This window comes from Bombyx mandarina, chromosome 04 (assembly GCF_030267445.1).
Source record: "Bombyx mandarina strain Sakado chromosome 04, ASM3026744v2".
Taxonomy (NCBI): Eukaryota; Metazoa; Arthropoda; class Insecta; order Lepidoptera; family Bombycidae; genus Bombyx; species Bombyx mandarina.
In genome coordinates, this window is record NC_143211.1 from 13,374,105 (window position 1) to 13,396,477 (window position 22,373).

Consider the following 22,373-nt stretch of genomic DNA (forward strand, 5'->3'; position numbering starts at 1 on the left):
TTTGTAATCTAATAATGTATATATCAATTTACGTAAATAAATTAGCTACAGCTCCCAGATACAAAATAGTAAAGTCATTGTTTAAGATTGAGAGGGAATATTTTGTCTCTTCTTTCCTATCGGTATTGGTAACGATAGTCTTGAACATTGGCATATTTTTTTTATGTACACACTATAATACACTAGTAATGGTATATTTCTGAATAGATTTATTACTATTTGCGGTTAAATAGTTTATGAGACAGAACAAAAATCAAAATTATTTCACTCCACAACTAGGTAGGTAGTAGTTTTCCTACCACGAACAGTAGAATTCCGTATTTTTGTCAACAGACTTGATATCGTCGTATACTTAGTTCGGCAATTTTCTCAATATAAAATTATATACACATTTTAAAGGCTCGTTGTTAAAACTATATATTTTATTATATTCCGAACTGCCGGCGCGAACCGGTTAGATAACAATGGGTCGAGCCGAGTGTTTTTGTTCCCGAAGTCTGTATGCATGTAACGTGTTTTTATCTGGTTTCTAACGGTGTACTTCGAGGCGCGCCTCCACCCGGTCCTTATGTAGCTAGTACTAGGACATGCTGCCGTACCTAGTACGTACTTACGTATCGGGTGGTTCGACCGCCGCGCAATGCCGTGCCTATATACTTTAGAAGTCGTGTTTGACAGTCACATAGTAACCTCAATCAAATCAAACAACGTACATAGTTGTGTTCGGTCATTATATAATGGAAGCTATCAGAAACGCGATAACTTCGATAAATTATGGAGTCTGGGATAAGTTATTAGGTGTAGTATAGAGGGTAACGCTGCGGGGAGACGTGGGTGGCAGACAGGGGGTAGATTAAATTTCGTACCACACAGCTAGCTGCTTCTAGCTCGCTTGTATTCATCACTGTAGGGTTACAATTGCTTCCCTGTGAATTTTACTTCACAACGTTGCCTTGACGTGCTTTATATGTATCGCGTCTATTTAGCACAAAGAGAGATATTCATTGAGACATATCGTGCTTAGGTATTTTTTTACGCGCTTCTCTTTTCCTTGATAGTACTGTTTGCTTTTACAGCAGTAGAAATCAATACCTTTACTTAGATAATTATAGTGTTTCACCGAAAATGGTAAAAGGCTGGTTTCTATAACTCGACAGCAAAAATTCTGCGTCTTGGTGGAAACCTCCTTCTTGCCACCCCCACTCCTCCAAGAATTCGATCAGCTCTCTAATAGTGCCGACGATATCGGTATACCAAAGTCTTTTGCTCGGACTCTTATCAGTTCAATATTAGTTATTTTGTTTCCTTTTGATCTCTTCGCAGATTGACGCATTGCCGCCGAGTTGTAGAAACCCGGAATTGAGTACTTTTAAATACAGTAAAATATTTTATTTCATAGAAATTGTATATTATACTGGGTATCCAATGTTATTAAGCTCTTGCTACCGCCGCAATACCGTTGCGTAACCCCGTCCGCGCGTAGCCGAAATAGCCCCCATAGGCTACCACTGAATGAATAGGTTTGAAAAAGACGCATATTGAAATATTTTTAAAATCGTACGGAATGCACCGGCATTTATGATTACTATTAATTGTGATGTTTGGCACTCGGGGACTGTCGCGGTAAAGCTATTGCAAAGCATTCTTTATCAACTTATGCAGTTACAATTAGACAATAATAATGTGTAAGCTTGAGGGTAGACATTATCTTGTTGAACACCAAGTAAAACGATGTCACTTTTTGGTTCCTGATTTAATCAACAATATGTTATCTTAACAATTCACTTTAACACTTGTCCAACTTTAACCAGTACGTACAACAGTCACTGAATCACACAACGTAACAAGGATATAGTAAGTGCACCTGGCAAGCGCAGTCCAACGAATGTTCATTTCAAGGCACGTTCCGCCTTTTTATACTAGCCGGCGCAGCTGGCTTATGAGTCACTTCTGTTGCAGCTGTTGTTTACGAGTGGAACGACACGGCCGGCGCGCCTGGCTTGTGTGAGTCACTCCTATTGCACGTGCTATATAACATAAATATCGTTAACGCCGTCACGGCCATACTGACGTGCGCTCGTCCTCGTGCGCGCATTCTTATGGTATGTCTGTGAACAACAAACGTGTTCGTTCATCCTGACATTAACGGATGCAACTTAAAACGTGGTCTATGATATTAACAATCTAGTACGGTTCGGTTCGCATAATTCTTCAGAAAATCCTATACTGGCTATAAATAACCTTCAGACTGCTTACATACCTGGGCCAGTTCATTTAAAACTCTTCAGGTATGTAAGTATGTCCCTTTTAACTTAGACCGGAATTGTTATCCCTTCAGTTTTTCGAACTGGACCGGATAATGCTAGACCGAATCGCAATCCCTGTAGCTAATTGTTGTGGCTAATCTGGATGAAAATCCCTATAGCCAAGCCATTGGACCGGACAGACCCTTCAATGACTTCACACTTTCTTTTTTTTTTCCTCTTTTTTTTTTGCTAGTCCGGATTAACATCTCTCTAGCCACATACAATTCTCTTTTTTTTTCTTTTTTTTTTTTTTAATCTGCGTGTACGGTAGCGTTTGTTAAAACATTTCTTAAACCAGAACATTTATACGGAATTTCTTCAGAAATAGTGCGAGACCGACCATCGTTTTCTACATTTCCAACACCTGCACCTGAGGTGCCTGAGCTTACAGACATTGTATCACTACCCACAGACTATGTTTGCTGTATCGCTATTTGCGGACAAAAATGTCGCTTCTATTGTCAGTGATAGAGTCGTCATCATTAAGATCAGTTTCATGAACAAGATTAATTAACCCATCTGTGTACGCCGTCACGTCATCGTCACTATAATTTTCAGAAATTTCTAGTAGGCCTGACGGGCCTCGAGGTATTTCACGTAAGTTTTCATGGGGAAATTTGTACACTCTATTAGAACTATTTACATGTCTCAATTTATACCTATCGTTTTCCAAAACTGCAGTAATGTTGAAGGGACCTTTACATTTTCGGTCAACTTACGAAAACAAAATCCCCAGCGGAAAAGAGTTTGACTTTAGCTTTGCCTCGACTAAACCAAGCTTCTGTTTGTGCCCTTTTTTTATGTTTTCGCCGGTCTTCGACCGTGCTAAATCAAGATCTAATCTAGAGGGATTATCACTCTGTTGAAACTTTAGATATTTCAAGTGAACTACCCTGAACGGCAAACGTCTATTCTATTGGAGTAAACCCTGTTACTCGACAACGTGCACTATTAAGGGCGAGTTGAATATCCCCTAAGTACTCTTGCCATCATGATTGGTCTAAGTTACTTTCAGATCAAAGAGTGACTTGTTCATGAAACCGCTTACCATTGAATAAATTACTATGACTTTGTTTTATAAGACTACATTCTGACCCTGAATGGAACATAAAGGGGAAGCCAAAACCACTTATCTGTAACACACTGAAGCTCTGGAACACACGTTGACGTCTCTGGTTGGACCTGCCACAGCACCTGGAGCAGTGTCGTTTTTCTTCTTGTAGCGCATGGAACACCCAGAAGCTACATGGCTCGCATCACCGCACACGTAACAGCCGACTTGCAGGTGAGAGCCGGGCGCCCACGGATGAGGAGGTTGTTCAGGTTTTGCAGGCTGTATTTTTGTGAGGCAAGTAGTAGCTCGAGCCTTAAGCGAATGTGTGAGAGTCAAAATTAAATCGACACCATCCAATACTTCAACTACTTTAAACGGCCCTTTAAACTTCGTATCTAATTTCGTTTGATTATGCTCTTCGTATTAATGTGTGGACGAGCTCACAGCCCACCTTGTGTTAAGTGGTTACTGGAACCCATAGACATCCACAGCGTAAACGCACCACACACCTTGAGATAGAAGTTCTAAGGTCTCAGTATAGTTACAACCGCTGCCCCACCCTTCAAACCGAAATACAGCACTGCTTCACGGCAGAAATAGGCAGGGTGATGGTAGCCGTGCGGTCGATGGCACTATACGGAGCACCCGTCTGGTGCCACGTCCTTACCCACGAGAACGTCGCCGCGCTGCGACGCCGGCAGCGCGCGATCGCAGTTATTCAATGATACCTCACAGTCTCCTACGAGGCGGCGCGCCCTAGCGCAAGTGCAGCCGGAGCGCGGGGGCTCCAATATCGGCAGTCCGTGCTGGAGGCGTGGTCTCGTCGTTTGGCGGACCCGTCAGCCGGCCTCCGTACCGTCGAGGCGATCTGCCCGGTTCTCGCGGACTGGGTGGGCCGCGACCGCGGAAGTCTCACCTTCGGCTACCTGTGCAGACTCACAAGACATTTTACCACCATGCAAACTTCTTACCGCAACAAACCTTACCAGCCACCACGCAAACTACAATTTTACGGGTTCCACCTCTCTTACACGATGTTACTCCCACACTGAGGAAGCCAACCGCGAACACTTGTCAAGCACGCACAAGCACGCACTTCACCGGAAAAACCTGCATCCGCCAGCGGAACCCGAACACCGCCGCATCGCCAGACACGAACGCACCGGACGTCTTATCTTACAGGTCACGACGACTTCAGATGTGTCAATTTTTCTTCCCCACGGAAACTTGCTTGCTTTCTTGTTTGCTTGCTTGCTGGAGCCCGAAGTCATCGAACGTGTAGTGTTATTGGTATTGAATCGAGTAGATTCTAAAATTTCAGCGACAATTCACAGTCTCATGTCCTGGTTTACTGTACTAGTGCCATGTAACTCTAGCAGTAGTCATTGGCTTAAAAACGATTCGTGTCGGAACTACCCACTCGTCATGACAGATCCATTATTGCGATCGAAGTTTCACTTGAGATTTGCACTTGCCTTAATTTCTTGCAATAGCTTGTTACGTGTTGTATTTCCGTTAGTAAACGCCATGTGATGACGTCGACAGTCAAACTGGGCAACATGAGCCAGAACGTAAGATGTGACGATTTCTTCGTGGCTCAGATCTTCCATCGAGGTAACAGAGACGTTATTACACGACTTACGTATGCTGCATTCACGCTCTTGTGGCGTACCACTACTAGTATTCTGATCTGCATCATGTTTTTTTTGCTGTACTTCGAACATGTTCAAACACGTCACGCCAGTGAGAGTAGAGTCCTGATCCCACTTCTGATGTAAGCTTGAGGGTAGACATTATCTTGTTGAACACCAAGTAAAACGATGTCACTTTTTGGTTCCTGATTTAATCAACAATATGTTATCTTAACAATTCACTTTAACACTTGTCCAACTTTAACCAGTACGTACAACAGTCACTGAATCACACAACGTAACAAGGATATAGTAAGTGCACCTGGCAAGCGCAGTCCAACGAATGTTCATTTAATTTTTTTTTTTTTTTTTTTCCTATCTAAGCTGATAGCCCTAGCGGCTATGTCAGCGTAACCCTAACTTTAGTAGGTGAGCTCACGGGGCTCAAACCTGACGATGTTGCTAACACGAACCCTAGCAAGAGTCGTGCTTCGCAGAATCTACCACCGGATCGGAAACGCGACCCACTGAGAAGATCCGGCGAGAAACTCAGTGGGCTGTGTCTGAGAGTTAATTTACTCGTCGAGCCCTTCGTCGCAAGCGACGGGTTCGACGAGAACGGTGACCGGTGCTTGAAGTACCTAAAAGCACCGTTAGTGGATCGGGAGGATCCGAGATGACGTGTTTTGGGCGACGTCGACTGCTTTCCATTCTGTCCGCAGGATCGGGAATGTAGTTACCGGCGGCCACGATGAGAGGGTTCTCGTGTCGTGCCGCTTTATCGAAGTGGCGCATGGACGCCGACTGCAGATACTTACTGATGGACTCTAAGTCCAGGTCGTCATGGAGGTCGACATTCCTGACGAACCACGGGGCTCCGACGGCTATCCTGCAAAAACGGGATTGAATGATTTGAAAGGATTTTAAGTGTATGCGGGCCGCGTGAGCGAACACTACACTTGCATAGGTCATGACGGGGCGTATGCAAGTTTTGTAGAGTGTCACCTTATTTCTAAGGGACATTTTACTTCGCCTACATATCATCGGGTAGAATTCATTTCAAGGCACGTTCCGCCTTTTTATACTAGCCGGCGCAGCTGGCTTATGAGTCACTTCTGTTGCAGCTGTTGCTTACGAGTGGAACGACACGGCCGGCGCGCCTGGCTTGTGTGAGTCACTCCTATTGCACGTGCTATATAACATAAATATCGTTAACGCCGTCAAATGTATTAAAACAATAATAAAAATAAGACCACGCTATATTTATAAACATTAACAAAAGCAAAACATTAACTGTCCCCTTCACACTCATAAGCTAGACCGCGTGGGGGAGAGATGGGCAGACTTTTCATTATGCTCATGCAGTGCGACGTCACGCCGCGCGCTTATTCACAAACACTACACCAACGCAACGTGTGAATGTGTTGAACGCGAGCTACATAGTAGGCGTAGTGGGGGTGTCAGGTTATTTTCGTTACGGAATTTCTTGATTCAGTCGCCGCGCTCAAGGCCCGCGGTAGAAGCTATACAATAGCTTAAAAACATAAGGCGAGACTGTGGTCTGATATCACAAGTTGAGAAGCGACATTCACGATGGCTTTGTCGATTCCTTTTATTAGTTTTCGGTTTAATCTATATTGTTATTCAACAAATTTGTCTTCTTTAACGAAAGCATTATGCTGTCCAGTCGTAATTTCTTAAATACATGCACTAGGCTTTGAGATTTATTCAACCATATAAAGCAGTGCATCTCAAAGTTTTTCGTTCCCGTACCCCTTAATACAACATTGTTTCCTTACTACCTATAGGTATTGTATTCTCTTTTACCCCCATATCTCAAAAAACATTTCGAATACCTAGGTGATATGCATATTTTTCCCTGAGATCATCAGATAGCCTGAAACTGAAAACTCCGACTCATTCATCATCATTCTTTGATAAGTCATTCACCATCCAGGCGGTTCGATTGTGGAATGTACTTTTTTTTATTTTTTTTATTGCTTAGGTGGGTGGACGAGCTCACAGCCCACCTGGTGTTAAGTGGTTACTGGAGCCCATATACATATACAATGTAAATGTGCCACCCGCCTTGAGATATAAGTTCTAAGGTCTCAGTATAGTTACAACGGCTACCCCACCCTTCAAACCGAAATGCATTACTGCTTCACGGCAGAAATAGGCGGGGTGGTGGTACCTACTCGTGCGGACTCACAAGAGGTCCTACCACCAGTGATAACCACCACCTACCACCAGTGTTCTGCCGGATGCAGTGAGAAGTGCTCCAACTTTAAACTGCTTTAAAAGAATGGTGAAGGAATATTACTTATCTGCTTAGTGTTATTTAATTTTGTTTGTATCATTATCATTTAACATTTCCATGCTGTTCTTGAACCTGTCTTTTTTTTCGAAAGCAATTTCAATTCATACTACCGTTACTATTTGAATCGCCCACTGAGTTTCTCGCCGGATCTTCTCAGTGGGTCGCGTTTCCGATCCGGTGGTAGATTCTGCGAAGCACTGCTCTTGCTAGGGTCAGTGTTAGCAACTCTCCGGTTGAGCCCCTCGAACAACGGGACCTGTCCCTCTTGTGGCTGCGCGTAGATCACGGGGGCCGTAGCCGAATCTACGCGTGCCTGTACAGGTCCCACAGCAGTGATGCAGGTTCAGCTCTGTTTGAGCATGTGCAAGAGGGGACTAACCGCGTGCTTGAGCAGTACCCATCTGCGGAGGTGGTGGTTCTTGGAGACTTTAACGCTCACCACCAAGAGTGGTTGGGGTCCAGAACCACTGACCTCCCGGGTCGGACTGCCTACGATTTCACCTTGGCCTACGGCTTCTCCCAGCTGGTGACACAGCCCACTCGTGTCCCAGATATCGAGGGGCACGAGCCCTCTTTGTTGGACCTTCTGCTGACCACAGATCCGGCCGGATACAGTGTGGTGGTCGACGCTCCGCTTGGATCGTCTGATCACTGCCTTATTCGTGCTGCCGTACCACTCTCTCGTCCTGATCGTCGAACGACGACCAGGTATCGAAGAGTTTGGCGGTATATGTCAGCAGATTGGGATGGATTGCGTGAATTTTACGCATCCTACCCATGGGGGCGGTTCTGCTTTTCCTCTGCTGATCCTGACGTCTGTGCGGACCGTCTTAAAGACGTGGTGCTCCAGGGGATGGAATTGTTTATTCCCTCCTCTGAAGTGCCCGTTGGGGGTCGCAGCAGACCCTGGTATAACAATGCCAGCAGGGATGCTGCACACCTCAAGCGGTCCGCATACGTGGCATGGGATAATGCCAGGAGACGTCGGGATCCTAACATCTCAGGGGAAAGGCGGAAATATAACGCCGCTTTCTAGGTCCTACAAGAAGGTAATTGCCAAGGCGAAGTCGGAGGACGTCGCTAGAGTTGGTGAGCGATTGAAGAGCTATCCCTCCGGGAGCCGTGCTTTTTGGTCGCTCGCCAAAGCTGCAGAAGGAAACTTCTGCAGGTCTAGTCTCCCACCACTGCGCAAGTCCGATGACAATCTGGCCCACAGCGCGAAAGAGAAGGCTGACCTTCTGGTCAAACTCTTCGCCTCGAACTCGACTGTGGACGACGGGGGTGCCACACCACCGAACATCCCCCGGTGTGTGGCTCCCTGCCGGATATCTGCTTCACACAGTGTGCAGTCAGGCGGGAGCTCCGACTCCTGGACGTCCATAAGTCAAGTGGGCCAGACGGCATCTCCGCAGTGGTTTTGAAAACATGCGCCCCTGAGCTGACACCTGCGCTAACGCGTTTGTATCGCCTCTCTTATTGCACTAACAGGGTTCCGTCTTCATGGAAGACCGCCCACGTCCACCCTATCCCCAAGAAGGGTGACCGGTCGGACCCATCGAGCTACAGGCCTATCGCGATAACTTCCTTGCTTTCCAAGGTGATGGAGCGAATTATAAATACACAACTCCTGAAGTATCTTGAAGATCGCCAGCTGATCAGTGACCGACAGTACGGTTTCCGTCACGGTCGCTCAGCTGGCGATCTTCTTGTATACCTTACTCACAGGTGGGCTGAAGCCTTGGAGAGCAAGGGCGAGGCTCTTGCTGTGAGCCTTGATATCGCGAAGGCCTTCGACAGGGTCTGGCATAGGGCACTTCTATCGAAGTTACCATCTTACGGAATCCCCGAGGGTCTCTGCAAGTGGATCGCTAGCTTTTTGGATGGGCGGAGCATCACGGTCGTTGTCGACGGTGACTGTTCTGATACCATGACCATTAACGCTGGCGTTCCACAGGGTTCGGTGCTCTCCCCCACGCTTTTCATCCTGTATATCAATGACATGCTGTCTATTGATGGCATGCATTGCTATGCAGATGATAGCACGGGGGATGCGCGATATATCGGCCATCAGAGTCGATCAAAACTTGTGTCTGAAGTGGAGAACTCTCTGGGGCGAGTCTCCGAATGGGGTGAATTGAACTTGGTTCAATTCAACCCGATAAAGACACAAGTTTGCGCGTTCACTGCGAAGAAGGACCCCTTTGTCATGGCGCCGCAATTCCAAGGAGTATCCCTGCAACCTTCCGAGAGTATCGGGATACTTGGGGTCGACATTTCGAGCGATGTCCAGTTTCGGAGTCATTTGGAAGGCAAAGCCAAGTTGGCGTCCAAAATGCTGGGAGTCCTCAACAGAGCGAAGCGGTACTTCACGCCTGGACAAAGACTTTTGCTTTATAAAGCACAAGTCCGGCCTCGCATGGAGTACTGTTCCCATCCCTGGGCCGGGGCTCCCAAATATCAGCTTCTTCCATTTGACTCCATACAGAGGAGGGCCGTTCGGATTGTCAATAATCCCATTCTCTCGGATCGTTTGGAGCCTCTGGGTCTGCGGAGGGACTTCGGTTCCCTCTGTATTTTGTACCGTATGTTCCATGGGGAGTGCTCTGAGGAATTGTTCGAGATGATACCATCATCTCGTTTTTACCATCGCACCGCCCGCCACCGGAGTAGAGTTCATCCATACTACCTGGAGCCATTGCGGTCATCCACAGTGCGTTTCCAGAGATCTTTTTTGCCACGTACCATCCGGCTATGGAATGAGCTCCCCTCCACGGTGTTTCCCGAGCGCTATGACATGTCCTTCTTCAAACGAGGCTTATGGAGAGTATTAAGCGGTAGGCAGCGGCTTGGCTCTGCCCCTGGCATTGCTGAAGTCCATGGGCGACAGTAACCACTCACCATCAGGTGGGCCCGTCTGCATACAAAGGCAATAAAAAAAAAAAAAAGCCCCGCGAGCTCACCTACAAACGTTAGGGCGAAGCTGAAATAGCCTCTCAAGGCTATCAGCATAGGTAGGAAAAAAAAAAATTTGAATTGAAAAGTGTAAGAATTAGTTTACAAAATTTTTTACTTACTTATATCCAGATTAAAGTATGATTTCAGGTTTTAGTGTTTTTCTGCGTTACGTTGTTTCACGTAACTATGTATGTGACCTGATTAGAGTTCACATCGTTATGGGTCATGTGAGTTTAGGTTGTTATTAATGCTGATAATTCTATTTTGTGGTTTCGTATTAATACTTTTTTTGTAGAATACAACTAGACGGTTACATCAGTCGAAAAAAAATTTAAAAATGTTCGAATTCAGATTTCTACATTTTAAGGCATTTATTAGTGATTGAAATTCGACTATAATAACCCAAATCTTAAGATTTAATTTATTTATTTTCTTTCTATTTTGTTCTATTAATGACGTTTTGACGAAAATTAAAACAGATATTTGCTACGTATTAATTTTCAAATTATGTATTTGTACCCAAAAGTGATTTTAAAAATAGTTCGTTGACAAAATCTGCTCTAGATCTTAGTAATAATTCATACTAATGTAGTTGTGTAGGCTTGAGTATAGACTTTAAATGAGTACGTAACTCACACATGTAGAAACATTATTACCAAGGTTAAGCGTATAAATTTATCTAGATTATTCTATATTTGGATCGGTTTATAAGCTGTGGAAGTTTTTCATCGCTGCTTCGATCTCGTTCTTATTTCAACTTAAGATAATGTGATGCATACGTTATTGGTATTTAAATGACAGGATACCATGTTCTTAAAACGGCGTGATGACTCAGTAGTAAAGCCCCGGGAACTACTAAGCTTTATGATGAGCTATAACAAGCAAACGTCAGATCTGTAGATCGAATTAAATAAGTATGATAAATTTAGAAAAGAAAGAAATATTTAGAACATTTTAGAAACCATCTCGGCAAAACATTAGGACTCCTTGCCAGACTGAAGAAATACTTCACACCTGATAGAGATTTACGTTTGAAAGCATTTATCTGGTCTAGGGTGGTGTACTACCTACCTACTTACTACCTATACTCGGAGACCCCAAAATACTAGATTCTTCCATCTTACTCGCTCCAAAAGCTTTAATAGTCTTGATCTCATTAGTTTGAAGCCTCTAGTTTTTCGTAGTGATCTCTATATAGTGGCATTTAAGTTGTGGATGTCTAGGAGCTTCGGTAACCACTTAACATCAAGTAGACCGTGAGCTCATCCACGGTCCAAAAAAAGTCCTATAGCGTTGAAGCCAAATAAAAAGTCTTATAGCTTAGTCAACATCCCAAAACAATTTTGTCACCAGCCTTGACACATCATGGTATATCTCAACTGCATTATATAGCGGGTATCTGATTCATCAAACAGAAACATATGACCGTTTCGCAGCAGAAATACTCAGACCGATGGTATGCCTTAGTAGCAAGACATTCCAATACAATGGCACATATGAGTATCGAGCTAACAGGTTTATTTGTGCACGACTGTACAAAAGTTTTTCATAGCGTCATCTCGTACTCATTCAGATAATCTGATGATGCCGCGGGTGTTTTCCTACATCGCTGGTAATAGTTACAATGTAGTTTGGCTAGAGGGCGCTTTCATACAAATCTGAAAAAACCTTCTCATTATTATTTCACTTAAAAAAAGTGATATATATAAACTTTAATCTTTATTATAAATATCCAAATACTGAATTTTAATCTACCTATCTGGTTTTATCCGCACAGCGCTTCTTTTTGTTTTATTGATTTTTTTAATAAGTTCTAACTTCTAACGTTAAATTATTTGCATTGTTCAAAAGGAATTGTTTGTTGCACTGAAACACTTTCCCTTTTGAGAAAAAAAAGTACTTCGTCGTACAATAGAGATGTAATTAGTACCTCGTTTGTGTTTTGTGATAAGTAAGTAGTAGCATGCATTACTTACTCATTGCGATAGACTCAACTGTATAAGCTCCCACTTCTCTAAAGTGAGATTTTCAATTTATTTCTATAGGCTCTGGTAGCCGAGCTGGCCGTGAACTAATCTGCCTATTTAATACAAAATGAAGAGTAAATGTGTACGTAATTATTGGTTCTTTCAATACATAGCGGTAGGCAGCGGCTTGGCTCTGCTCCTGGCGTTGCTGAAGTCCATGGGCGACGGTAACCACTCACCATAAGGTGGGCCGTATGCTCGTCTGCCTACAGGGGCAATAAAAAAAAAACATATTCTGTTGGCAAAAGTGTCTCATGTTGGTGGATCTTTTTTGATGCAGAAACGGATACAATTACTATATCTGTGTTGTGTCTAATAATTACTATATATGATCTGTGGTCGTTAATATGACACGGCGATTTTTTAATTGGTTTCTCTGTTAAGGAAAAATAATAATTTAATGAGTTTAATATCGCGTTTTTTATTATTATTATTATTACTTCCGACGCTTCAAATACTTTACTGTTTTCGTAGTCACATACGACTAGGCATCGATCGGATAGTACTTCTAATTTTAATTACGATTTACGAAAAACAAAGAAAAGACTAAAACAAAACATGTTTCATTATTTAGTTGGAACACTTTTCAAATCATACATTTTTCGTTACCTACTTTTGAAAAGGGTGATAGATTTCTGAGGTCAGTGCCCTCTAAAAAATTCAGAAATAAAATACTACTTGATTATCTAATATCATTTTCACCACAGTCATAATTTAATTCAGGACATTATTACAATTATTTAATACTAGTAGTAATCACGTTTAATTAGAGCATTCATGTTGCCGAGAACTTATCGATTAAAATTACTATAACATTTATGTTATTATTTGACTTTCGGACATAATCTGTGTCAAAGTAAAAATATACATAAAATATATCAATGTCTCCGATTAAATGTTTAAATCTGATATACATTTAGAAACATATACGTGATCAAAGGCATTGGTGAAAAACGTCTTACAAACTTTATACAATACAATACTACATTTATCAAATAAACATTTTATATTTCATATTTCTTCCATTGTCTGCAATTTATTACTATACATAATTTTATATAAAAAAAGGTACATCAAACAAACAAAGTATTGATTCATTAAGTAATCTAAAGGATAAAAAATTGATTAATCTTTGATCGATTATATAAGATCTCCGGGAATCTTCGTCAACTTTTATACTTTTATTACTTAATGACCGAAAACTATATATACTTGTCAGATTGATCAGCTACTTATATAGTTTATTTGAAAAAAACAAATGGCAATTAGCAAAAATATTGCGTAAGTTGCATTGTGAAAAATGACATAATATACAAACTGGATTTTAAATTTACAAAAAAAGAATATTAAAAGTTCTAATCTTAACTTACTCTAAGCCCCCTCGATTCCAGGACATAATCTAACATTTACAAATGTTATGTCTAGATATTTTGAGGATAAACTACACGTCATTTGGCACATTGATTCACAGCTTTCTGTGCATTCTCACAGATAGATTATTCTAGTCATTAAGATTAATGTTGGCTAATTACTATAACTTCTAGAGACCTAAATATTATTTTTAAGCATTGTAGATTATCTAATTTGTCTTAGCTGTAGAAGTGATTCAAAAATATTATGATGCATCGATGCTAAAAAAAGCCAAGAAAATTGGACAACAGATGTCATCCATTGACACTCCATTGGTATTATAGCTATAATAGTATTAGGTTGGGGAAAAAGTTACTTCGCATTTTTTAAGAAAATTCACTACATTTTTTAATATAGTTTATTTACATTTAACTAAAGTATGTAGGTACCATTTTGTTCGATATCTTTTTGCCATCTTGTAGGTGGGTACATGATCCCACTGCTATAGAAATATTAGGGCTTCTGATCAAAATACCGTGACAGTTGGTTTTGACAGTCCTCTCGTGCTGTTAACCTGACACTGCTTAAAGAATTCTGAAGAGATCGATGCAGGTAGAAATCTGAAAGTGCAAGGTCAGGACTATACGGCGGATGCATTAACACCTCCCAGCCAAGCTTTCTTAATTTTTGCTGAGTGGCTAAAGATGTGTGAGGTCTAGCGTTATCATGATGAAAAACCACATCTCTTCTGTTGATTAATTCCAGCCGCTTTCTCTCAACTTCTTGCTATATCTCATAAGTTGTTCGCAGTAGAGTTCAGAATCGATGGTCCTGCCTGGTGGTAACAGCTCATAATGAATAATGCCCTTCCAATCCCACCACACACACACACCATCACCTTGTTGCGCGTTAACCAGGGCTTCGCCACAGTCTGTGAAGTTTGACCGGCTTTTGACCACGACCTTTTTCGAACGTTCTTGTCGTACGTGATCCACTTTTTATCACCAGTTATGAGCTTCTTCAAAAATTGTTTGGTTTCATTACGTCGTAATAAAAAAAATCACAAATGAGTACACGGTTCATTAGGTTTCTTTCAGTGAGCTCGTGAGGTACCCAAATATCGAGCTTTTTTGTGTACCCTTTTTTTTTTCAAATGCGTCAAAACTGTTTTGTGGTCAATTCCCAGTTCTTCAGCTACGCCGTAACTACTGACATGCCGATCTTGCTCCACTTTTTCAAAAATGGCATCCATTTTATCCGTAATAGGGCGACCAGAGCGACGTGCATCTTTGACATCAAAATTTTCGGATTGAAAACGCTTAAACCAAATTTGTGCTACTCTCACTGCTTTTTTCCGAGGCTTGCGTTGCATTTTTACCTTTTTTGTAGTAAAATTTTTAAATGTATCGAATTTCTTCATTAGATTCGCTCATCTTGTCAGTACGAAAAATAAATAAAAATCACACATTTTCCTAATTTGAATTTGGAATTATCTTCTTAAAAATTTAAACTTTTAATGATACCTAAACCAGCCAGATACAAATAGTACCTATAGGTAGCCAAAGAGATCTTATTACAAGTTCATACATACTATAATGCGAAAAGACTTTTTCCCCAACTTATTATAATGGTTGATACATGCTATATCGCATTTTTCACGACTTGCTTCAAATAATTTGGATGGGAAATTTAGTACTTTTTTATTATTATATCTATTTTCATCAATATGAGGAGTATGCTCAGCAGTTTGGTTCCGGATAAAAATATTGACATAATGTAAAATATGTTCAATTTTGTTTTTGTCCATGGTCTTATAATTTAAATGTCTATATTTATTGGCATATCGTGTTTAGGTTAGAAGTATTTTTTTATTTATTATTTTTAATTTAATGCTCACTCTTAAGAAAAATAAACATATTAATGAGTTATAGTGTTCAGCATACCAAGTGCCGCGTTCGTTCGTCGTACTTATCTTCTGTGATGTTTATTAAATACATATTAAAAACTGAAAATGAGAGATGGGAACTCGGCCTGCATTGTGAAGCTTCGCAAATAGCCAATTTTTCCCAATTTTTTCAATTCTAAAAACTTATCCTATAAATTTTACTTCCGCTATTTAAATACTGATCAGTGATTATTAACGTATAATTTATATAATTTTAGTAGATCATGCAGTCACTAAATCTAGACTTACTCTGCTAATAAAAAATATTCAGATAAAACATGAAATCGTCGGAATATGATTTGTGCCAAAGTTTGTATTAACTTAACGTATGAAATTTATAATATTATGTTATAAAATTTAAAACAATCTTAGAATGGTACATTTTTAAACAAATCTACTTTTTAAATAATACATATTATTGGAGCCAGGTAGGAGGTATTGAGTAAACGTTTTCATTGGACGATTTTAACGACCGCAAAGGGTCTTTATTTTTAAACAACTATATTTATACTAAATACTATAATTAAATTTAAATGAGCATACTACAGACACGTGTATTTGAGATATCTGTTTATAGAATATTATACACCGAATAACTACAATTAATAATAAGCACATTAAATATTCTAACTTAAGTATTATAATCGTTTTAAAGAATAATATTTTTTATTATTTAAAACCTACATTGCGAAAATTGCATACATTTTTTTTTCATTTATGTATTTCCTTATATAAAACAACGAGTCAAGCTAATTTTATATTTTTCACTGTTATTACATTGTCTTCATCTTAGGTTCTTTTCGCTAGCTCCTTATTTTATATTACATTTATTTTTTATTTTTCGCGTCACAGTTATTATACAATGACTAGATTCGTGACGGCTTACGGTTCAAGTTTTACGAGTGAATCTCAAGAGGGTGGTTCTGGGGGCGGTGGAGGGCCCGGGACTGGAGGCTGAAGGAGCTTGGCTGCCGCTGGAAAACCGGCTAGATCGAAACCCGGTGGGGGCACAATACCCGCCGCCGTTGCCGTACCTTGCAAGTACGCTACAAGTCTGGAATCAAACGAATTTCACGAGATAAATACAAAACACGTGATTACTGGTGGTAGGACCTCTTGTGAGTCCGCTCGGGTAGGTACCACCACCCTGATCTATTTCTGCCGTGAAGCAGTAATGCGTTTCGGTTTGAAGGGTGGGGCAGCCGTTGTAACTATACTGAGACCTTGGAACTTATATATCAAGGTGAGTGGCGCATTTACGTTGTACATGTCTATGGGCTCCAGTAACCACTTAACATCAGGTGGGCTGTGAGCTCGTCCACCCATCTAAGCAAAAAAAATAATTAAATTCAATTTCAAAGTGCGTTAAAATCTCCTAAACTGACAATTTTCAAAGAAACAACCACGAAATGTTTCTGTAATGTTTTGTAATGTTAGTAAGTAATGTAATGTTGTAATGCTCTAATTTAGCAACATTTGTAAATGCAGATTCCAACTATGTCAATGCTGACGTAATTTCGACGTATACCTAACATATTACTACAAATCTACTTTGGACGTTGAATCACGTGAGATTGTAATTGTAAACTATTGCAAGTAATGACACAAACGCGACTTTGTATACACAGCTGAGCTTTTCGGTAAAGCAAGATCAATCGTGACGCTACCGAGAAGGGCAGTTAATTTAGTCATGGCTTTGTAAGTCTATGACGGCATTTGTATCCATTAAACAGCTATATTTGATAGTTAGCTTTCGGTCTGCGTTGATTAGACTTTACTAGACGATGACCCGAACTTTACTCGTTTTTTTTTATAACGCCATTTTGTTGTGTCTTTATAGCGGTTAGTTGCCCTCAATTAGATGTCGAGAAGAGTTGATTATTGAAAACACGAATAAAACAAGATTTTCTGAAAATAAATCGTAGCTAGATCGATTTATCGCCCCCGAAATCCCCTGTATACTAAATTTTATGAAAATCGTTGGAGCCGTTTCCGAGATTCAGATTATATACATGTGTATTTAATAAACAAGAATTGCTCGTTTAAAGTTGGATGAGTTGATAGTTTGGATTTCTTTACAAACAAAAATAACTAGCAGTACTTCAAACTGTGGTAATTAGTTTGACTTGGAGTTTTACGATAAAACAATTGCAGATACTTTCTATTAAAGTCAGGGTATATCTTATTTAAGCACACTTTTGTACCATACATTATAAATCGGTTTCTTTTGCGAATATAAGCAATTTGACGGATCTTAAAAAATGTTAGGTGCCATTGTTCAAATCATGCTAACAAACAGCAGGCAGACCTGTGTGGGTGTGTGTGTGTACCCGTTTATTCTTTATATCCACAGTGTGCTCCTTAATTCTAACAAAAAATATGTTAAATTGAAAGCATCGCACATATATGCGATTAAACCGCAAATAAAGTTTTAATTGTGTCTATAACTCACGAAAACCGGAAATTAAATTTTTGTTTTGATCGCTCCAATTTGATTTCGAGGTGAACCGATACTAACTTGTGTAAAAACCGTAGATTTTTTTTCAATTGACAATTAAAGACAAAAGATCCATAATTCCGAAAATAACTTTGGAATTCGGCGATGCTTGAGACTCGTTTCTTACCTCCAGTGCTCCTTGACTATGCCCCTGGCATAGGCATCGATAGTTATTTATTTGCCTTCGCTGAAAATAAAAAGGAAAACTTATAAACTAACCTTCGTAGTTCTTCTAACGCGCTAGCCTGCATCATAATATAATTCTTGGCCAATAAAAGCGTTGCTATCTTTGACAGCTTTCGTACGGACGGCGAATGAGCGTATGGTATCACACCTCGGAGTTCGTCCAAGGCGTCATTCTGAAACATCCAAGGCATTATATAATCGCGTATTCCATTGAACACATCTATCTCTCCGATTCTCGATATAGTAGATTACAGGAATAGATTATGTTTATTCAATAATGACATTGATAATTTAGGGATATGTACGTTCAGTTTCAATAACGTTAAACGTTCAAGAACAATTAATCCATTCGCGAAGCAATTGCTCTTGAGTTGTTAGGTCTGCTTCGGAGGCGCTCGGGCACTTGTTAGCAATTCCCACCCCTCCTGGCTGAGCCTTTGCTCGCCCACCTGTCCTGGTGAAACTGGAAAGGCCTCCGGGACCACCAGTAATCTTTCTATCATAAAAAAATTTACTTTAATGGTATTAAATTTAAACTCATCAGTAAAAACGTTTTAAAAACTTACTAAATCGTGCATACGTCTTCGTTCACGGGCGTTTATGTTCAGGCGCACAGTTTTACCTTGTCGCATCTTATGTTTCGATTTACTTTCGTTGACTGGCCTGAAATAAAAGATTTAAAAATCATCTATATATATAAAAATGAATTGCTGTTCGTTATTCTCGCTAAAACTCGCTAAAAACGGCTGGACCGATTTGGCTAATTTTGGTCTTGAATTATTCGTGGAAGTCCAGAGAAGGATTAAAAGGTGAATAAATATGAAAATGCTCGGAATTATATAAAAACAAATAATTTTGTTTTTCCTTTGATGTATCCCCCGTCGGACGGATTCCTTTTGTTTGTTTTAAGTTTATTTTACACAAAAGTTAGGTCTTTTATTTATCGATTGAGGCACTACGAAGTCTGCCGGGTCAGCTTTTTTTTTTTTATTTTTTTTTTATTGCCCTTGTAGGCAGACGAGCATACGGCCCACCTGATGGTGAGTGGTTACCGTCGCCCATGGACTTCAGCAATGCCAGGGGCAGAGCCAAGCCGCTGCCTACAAAGTCATAATGCTAGTCATCAATAATAATTATTTTCATTTTAAATGGCGGTACAACCGTACGATACGGCGCGCTCCAGTTTGAAGGTTAGATGGAATTATACTCCATTGATATTTCCACACCTCAAGGCGAATGGAGTCCGTTCGCGTTGTGATTTGCCATGAGCACGTCCACGTATCAAAGGAAATAAAAAAATATAAAAATCTATTAAAATTAACAGGAAACTTTTATAATGCGGTTAGTTCCAGACTTGAAAACGGCTGTTTTCTTTAATTTTCGTAACAGTCAGAGCACAACTTTAGTGAAAGAAATTTGTGGAAGAAAATAAACAGATCGGTTTATTGAGATTTGGACAGAATGCCGTCTGTCACGTTAGCTAGTATGATTGTTATAAGAAATGCCACCATTTAATTGATGTAAAATATATTCAAGTCAGAAAATTCTCATCGTTGCAGATGGGCTTATCTTAGGATAATGCCTTTGATGTTTCAGACTATTTCTTCCAATATATAGTGAATGCATCGTAAATTTTAAATTTTTTATTTTATTTACCCCTTTCTTTAAAGCATATGTTTATTATTAAATTCATGTATAATTGCACTAGAGCTATATTCTACCTTTTGTATTTGGGATTTTTTTTGAACTTTTTGTTCTAAGAATTTTTAATCGTTAACCATCGGTAAAGGCCGGTTTTGCCATAGGGTGGAACAAGTGGCAAATGACGAAGAGAACAATAGCAGAAATTTATAACGAAGGAAGGGTGACGTTGAATACAATTTAATGCGATCATAGTAGATATTAGAGCGGCAAAAATTAAATTATGATACATAGCGGTCACATTTTTTATGGTTTAGACATGTGGACCAGCTCACGGCTCACTTTGTGTTAAGTGGTTACCGGACTCCATAGACATCAACTACGTCAATGCTGCCACCCACCTTGAGACATGAGTTCTAAGTCTCAGTTAAAAGTACCGAAACGCATTACTGCTTCACGGCAGATATAGGCTGGATAATGGTAAATTCCTGTGCGGGCACACAAAACTAAGTAGTCTTAGTACGAACCAACAGTATAAATAACAAAATAACGTGAATTATGATTTACATAACACCAATTCATTGGACAGAATCCATAGGTCTGCCTACAAGGGCAATAAAAAAAACACATTCCACTGTGCAAAATGAGCACATTTGACCTAAATAATACATACAAATTTGTACAATGAAACTTTAGAATTGATAATTATTAATACAAAACTAAATGTTTCACTTTGTTTTTGATACGGTGACATCGATTTAACTAATTTGCTGATTTTATGAAATCCTTTATTTGGAATACTTGGTATTAGACACAACAAAAACGTTTAAAAGAACTGATTGTCAGAAACAGTACTATAAATTAAAGTTAAGATGAAAAATAAAGCAGAGTATGTCATTTCGCAACTCTTCGTAACTCTATGGGACTCTAGTTACAAAAATCACGATCACTTCTTAGTGAAAGGGAGGGACATGCTTCGTTCTATTGTGCACAGATGGTGCATTAGGACTGCATGTTTTTGTTAGTCGTCATATATCAACATGTTGGATAGCTCTTCATTGATCGTTAGCTGAAATTTTATGCCGCTATAGTATTATGTAATTATAACAAAGAGGCAAGAGAGAAAAGCCGATTTTAAGATAAGAAGTCGTGATTGAAGAAAATCCGGAAATGAATTAGATCCGTGAGGACAGATCACCTATTCCGCTGGACGGAATTAATGGGCACTTGGAATCTTATACTTCAGACCACGATGACTTAAGCTACGTTAACATATTACTACTTGTATTGGGCTCGCGTAGATTAGTACCATAGTTCCTCGTACTTCCACAGATTAATCATGTGTTTTGTTTGGGCTGCAAAGTCGTCTGCCTACTATCCCCAGTAAAAAAAACCAGACCGGCAAAGGTGAGTGACCGGGCGATAGATATATGACAAAAAAATTCGCGTTACTGACTTAAAACTCAAAAAATTGAAGACATTTTGGGCCAATCATAAATCGGCGATTTGTTGAATGAATTGTGATGTTTTTTTTATATCGTATTTGTCAATATTTAACACATTAAACTCATGAATGACGGTGTATATAACCTAATAAGGTTTTTCTATTGAAAAATTCAATATGACGATGATGCGTGAGGCTCATTGTGAATGGAGGTTGATTCTCTTAATTAGTATTAACTAACGAAATGAAAACGATATATCTCGGCCTATACGATTCACAGACATTGTTGACCATTATTATTGCAATGTTGTATTAAGTCCCAAGTTTATTTGCAATAGATTTATTAGTAAATTTTTGCATTCTGTTATCATCATTCCAATACTAATTGATAAGTTATTTGGAAAAATGACAATGTATTTGTGAAGAAAACTTTGGGCGGACGATGTTTTTATTTTGTTTAGATTTCGCGCATGCGCGACTGAAATGGATGGAAAAACTATAATGAAATTCATGTAGTGTGGAAACTTTATGAATAAATTTTAATTCTATTCTATGATACTGTTGATTTTTACTTATTTTGTTTTTGTTTAAGTTTAATGCAATTTAACGAGCGTAGACTGTAAATACCTTTGTCCATAGCTGGTTCCTGGTTCTGGCTGGTTCTCGTCCGTAGGATAACAATGTTGTGGGGGCGGAGGCTGTCCTCCTTGCATGTAAAAGCCACCGAGGCCCACGGCTCCAAGCGGCGTCCTTCGACCAGGCACCGACTGCGGCGGCGAATGCGACTCGCCCAAAGGTACACCATCCCAATTCCTCCGCCCCTCCATTTTGTAAACAATTAATAAATTATCATTTCACATTGACCGTAACATTAAAAAAAATATAAAACGTTTGAATTAGGAACCGCGTTGAATGACAGTTTGTCGTGCAGTGGCGAGAAGTGGTCCACAGATCGATCGGGCCACGCAGCTGGGGTGCGCACCCCTCTCATCTCTCCGCTGAGCATTGTTCGGGGAT

General features: G+C 40.0%; 1 protein-coding gene and 1 long non-coding RNA gene across 2 annotated transcripts; both read right to left on the minus strand.

The window, feature by feature from the left end:
* Positions 1–1,738: 1,738 nt before the first annotated feature.
* On the minus strand, positions 1,739–6,217 carry LOC149503158 (uncharacterized). Its single transcript, XR_016323010.1, has 2 exons — positions 4,089–6,217; positions 1,739–3,672 (listed from the first exon to the last, which is right to left on the minus strand). It is a non-coding gene; the product is annotated as an uncharacterized LOC149503158 (long non-coding RNA).
* A 6,621-nt stretch (positions 6,218–12,838) lies between these two features.
* Positions 12,839–22,340, minus strand: LOC114241251 (oligodendrocyte transcription factor 1). Its single transcript, XM_028172050.2, has 4 exons — positions 21,984–22,340; positions 18,838–18,934; positions 18,305–18,444; positions 12,839–16,642 (listed from the first exon to the last, which is right to left on the minus strand). The coding sequence occupies exons 1-4, from the start codon at positions 22,181–22,183 to the stop codon at positions 16,498–16,500; spliced, it is 582 nt and encodes a 193-aa protein (XP_028027851.2). The 5' UTR covers positions 22,184–22,340; the 3' UTR covers positions 12,839–16,497.
* Between the last annotated feature and the right edge of the window lie 33 nt (positions 22,341–22,373).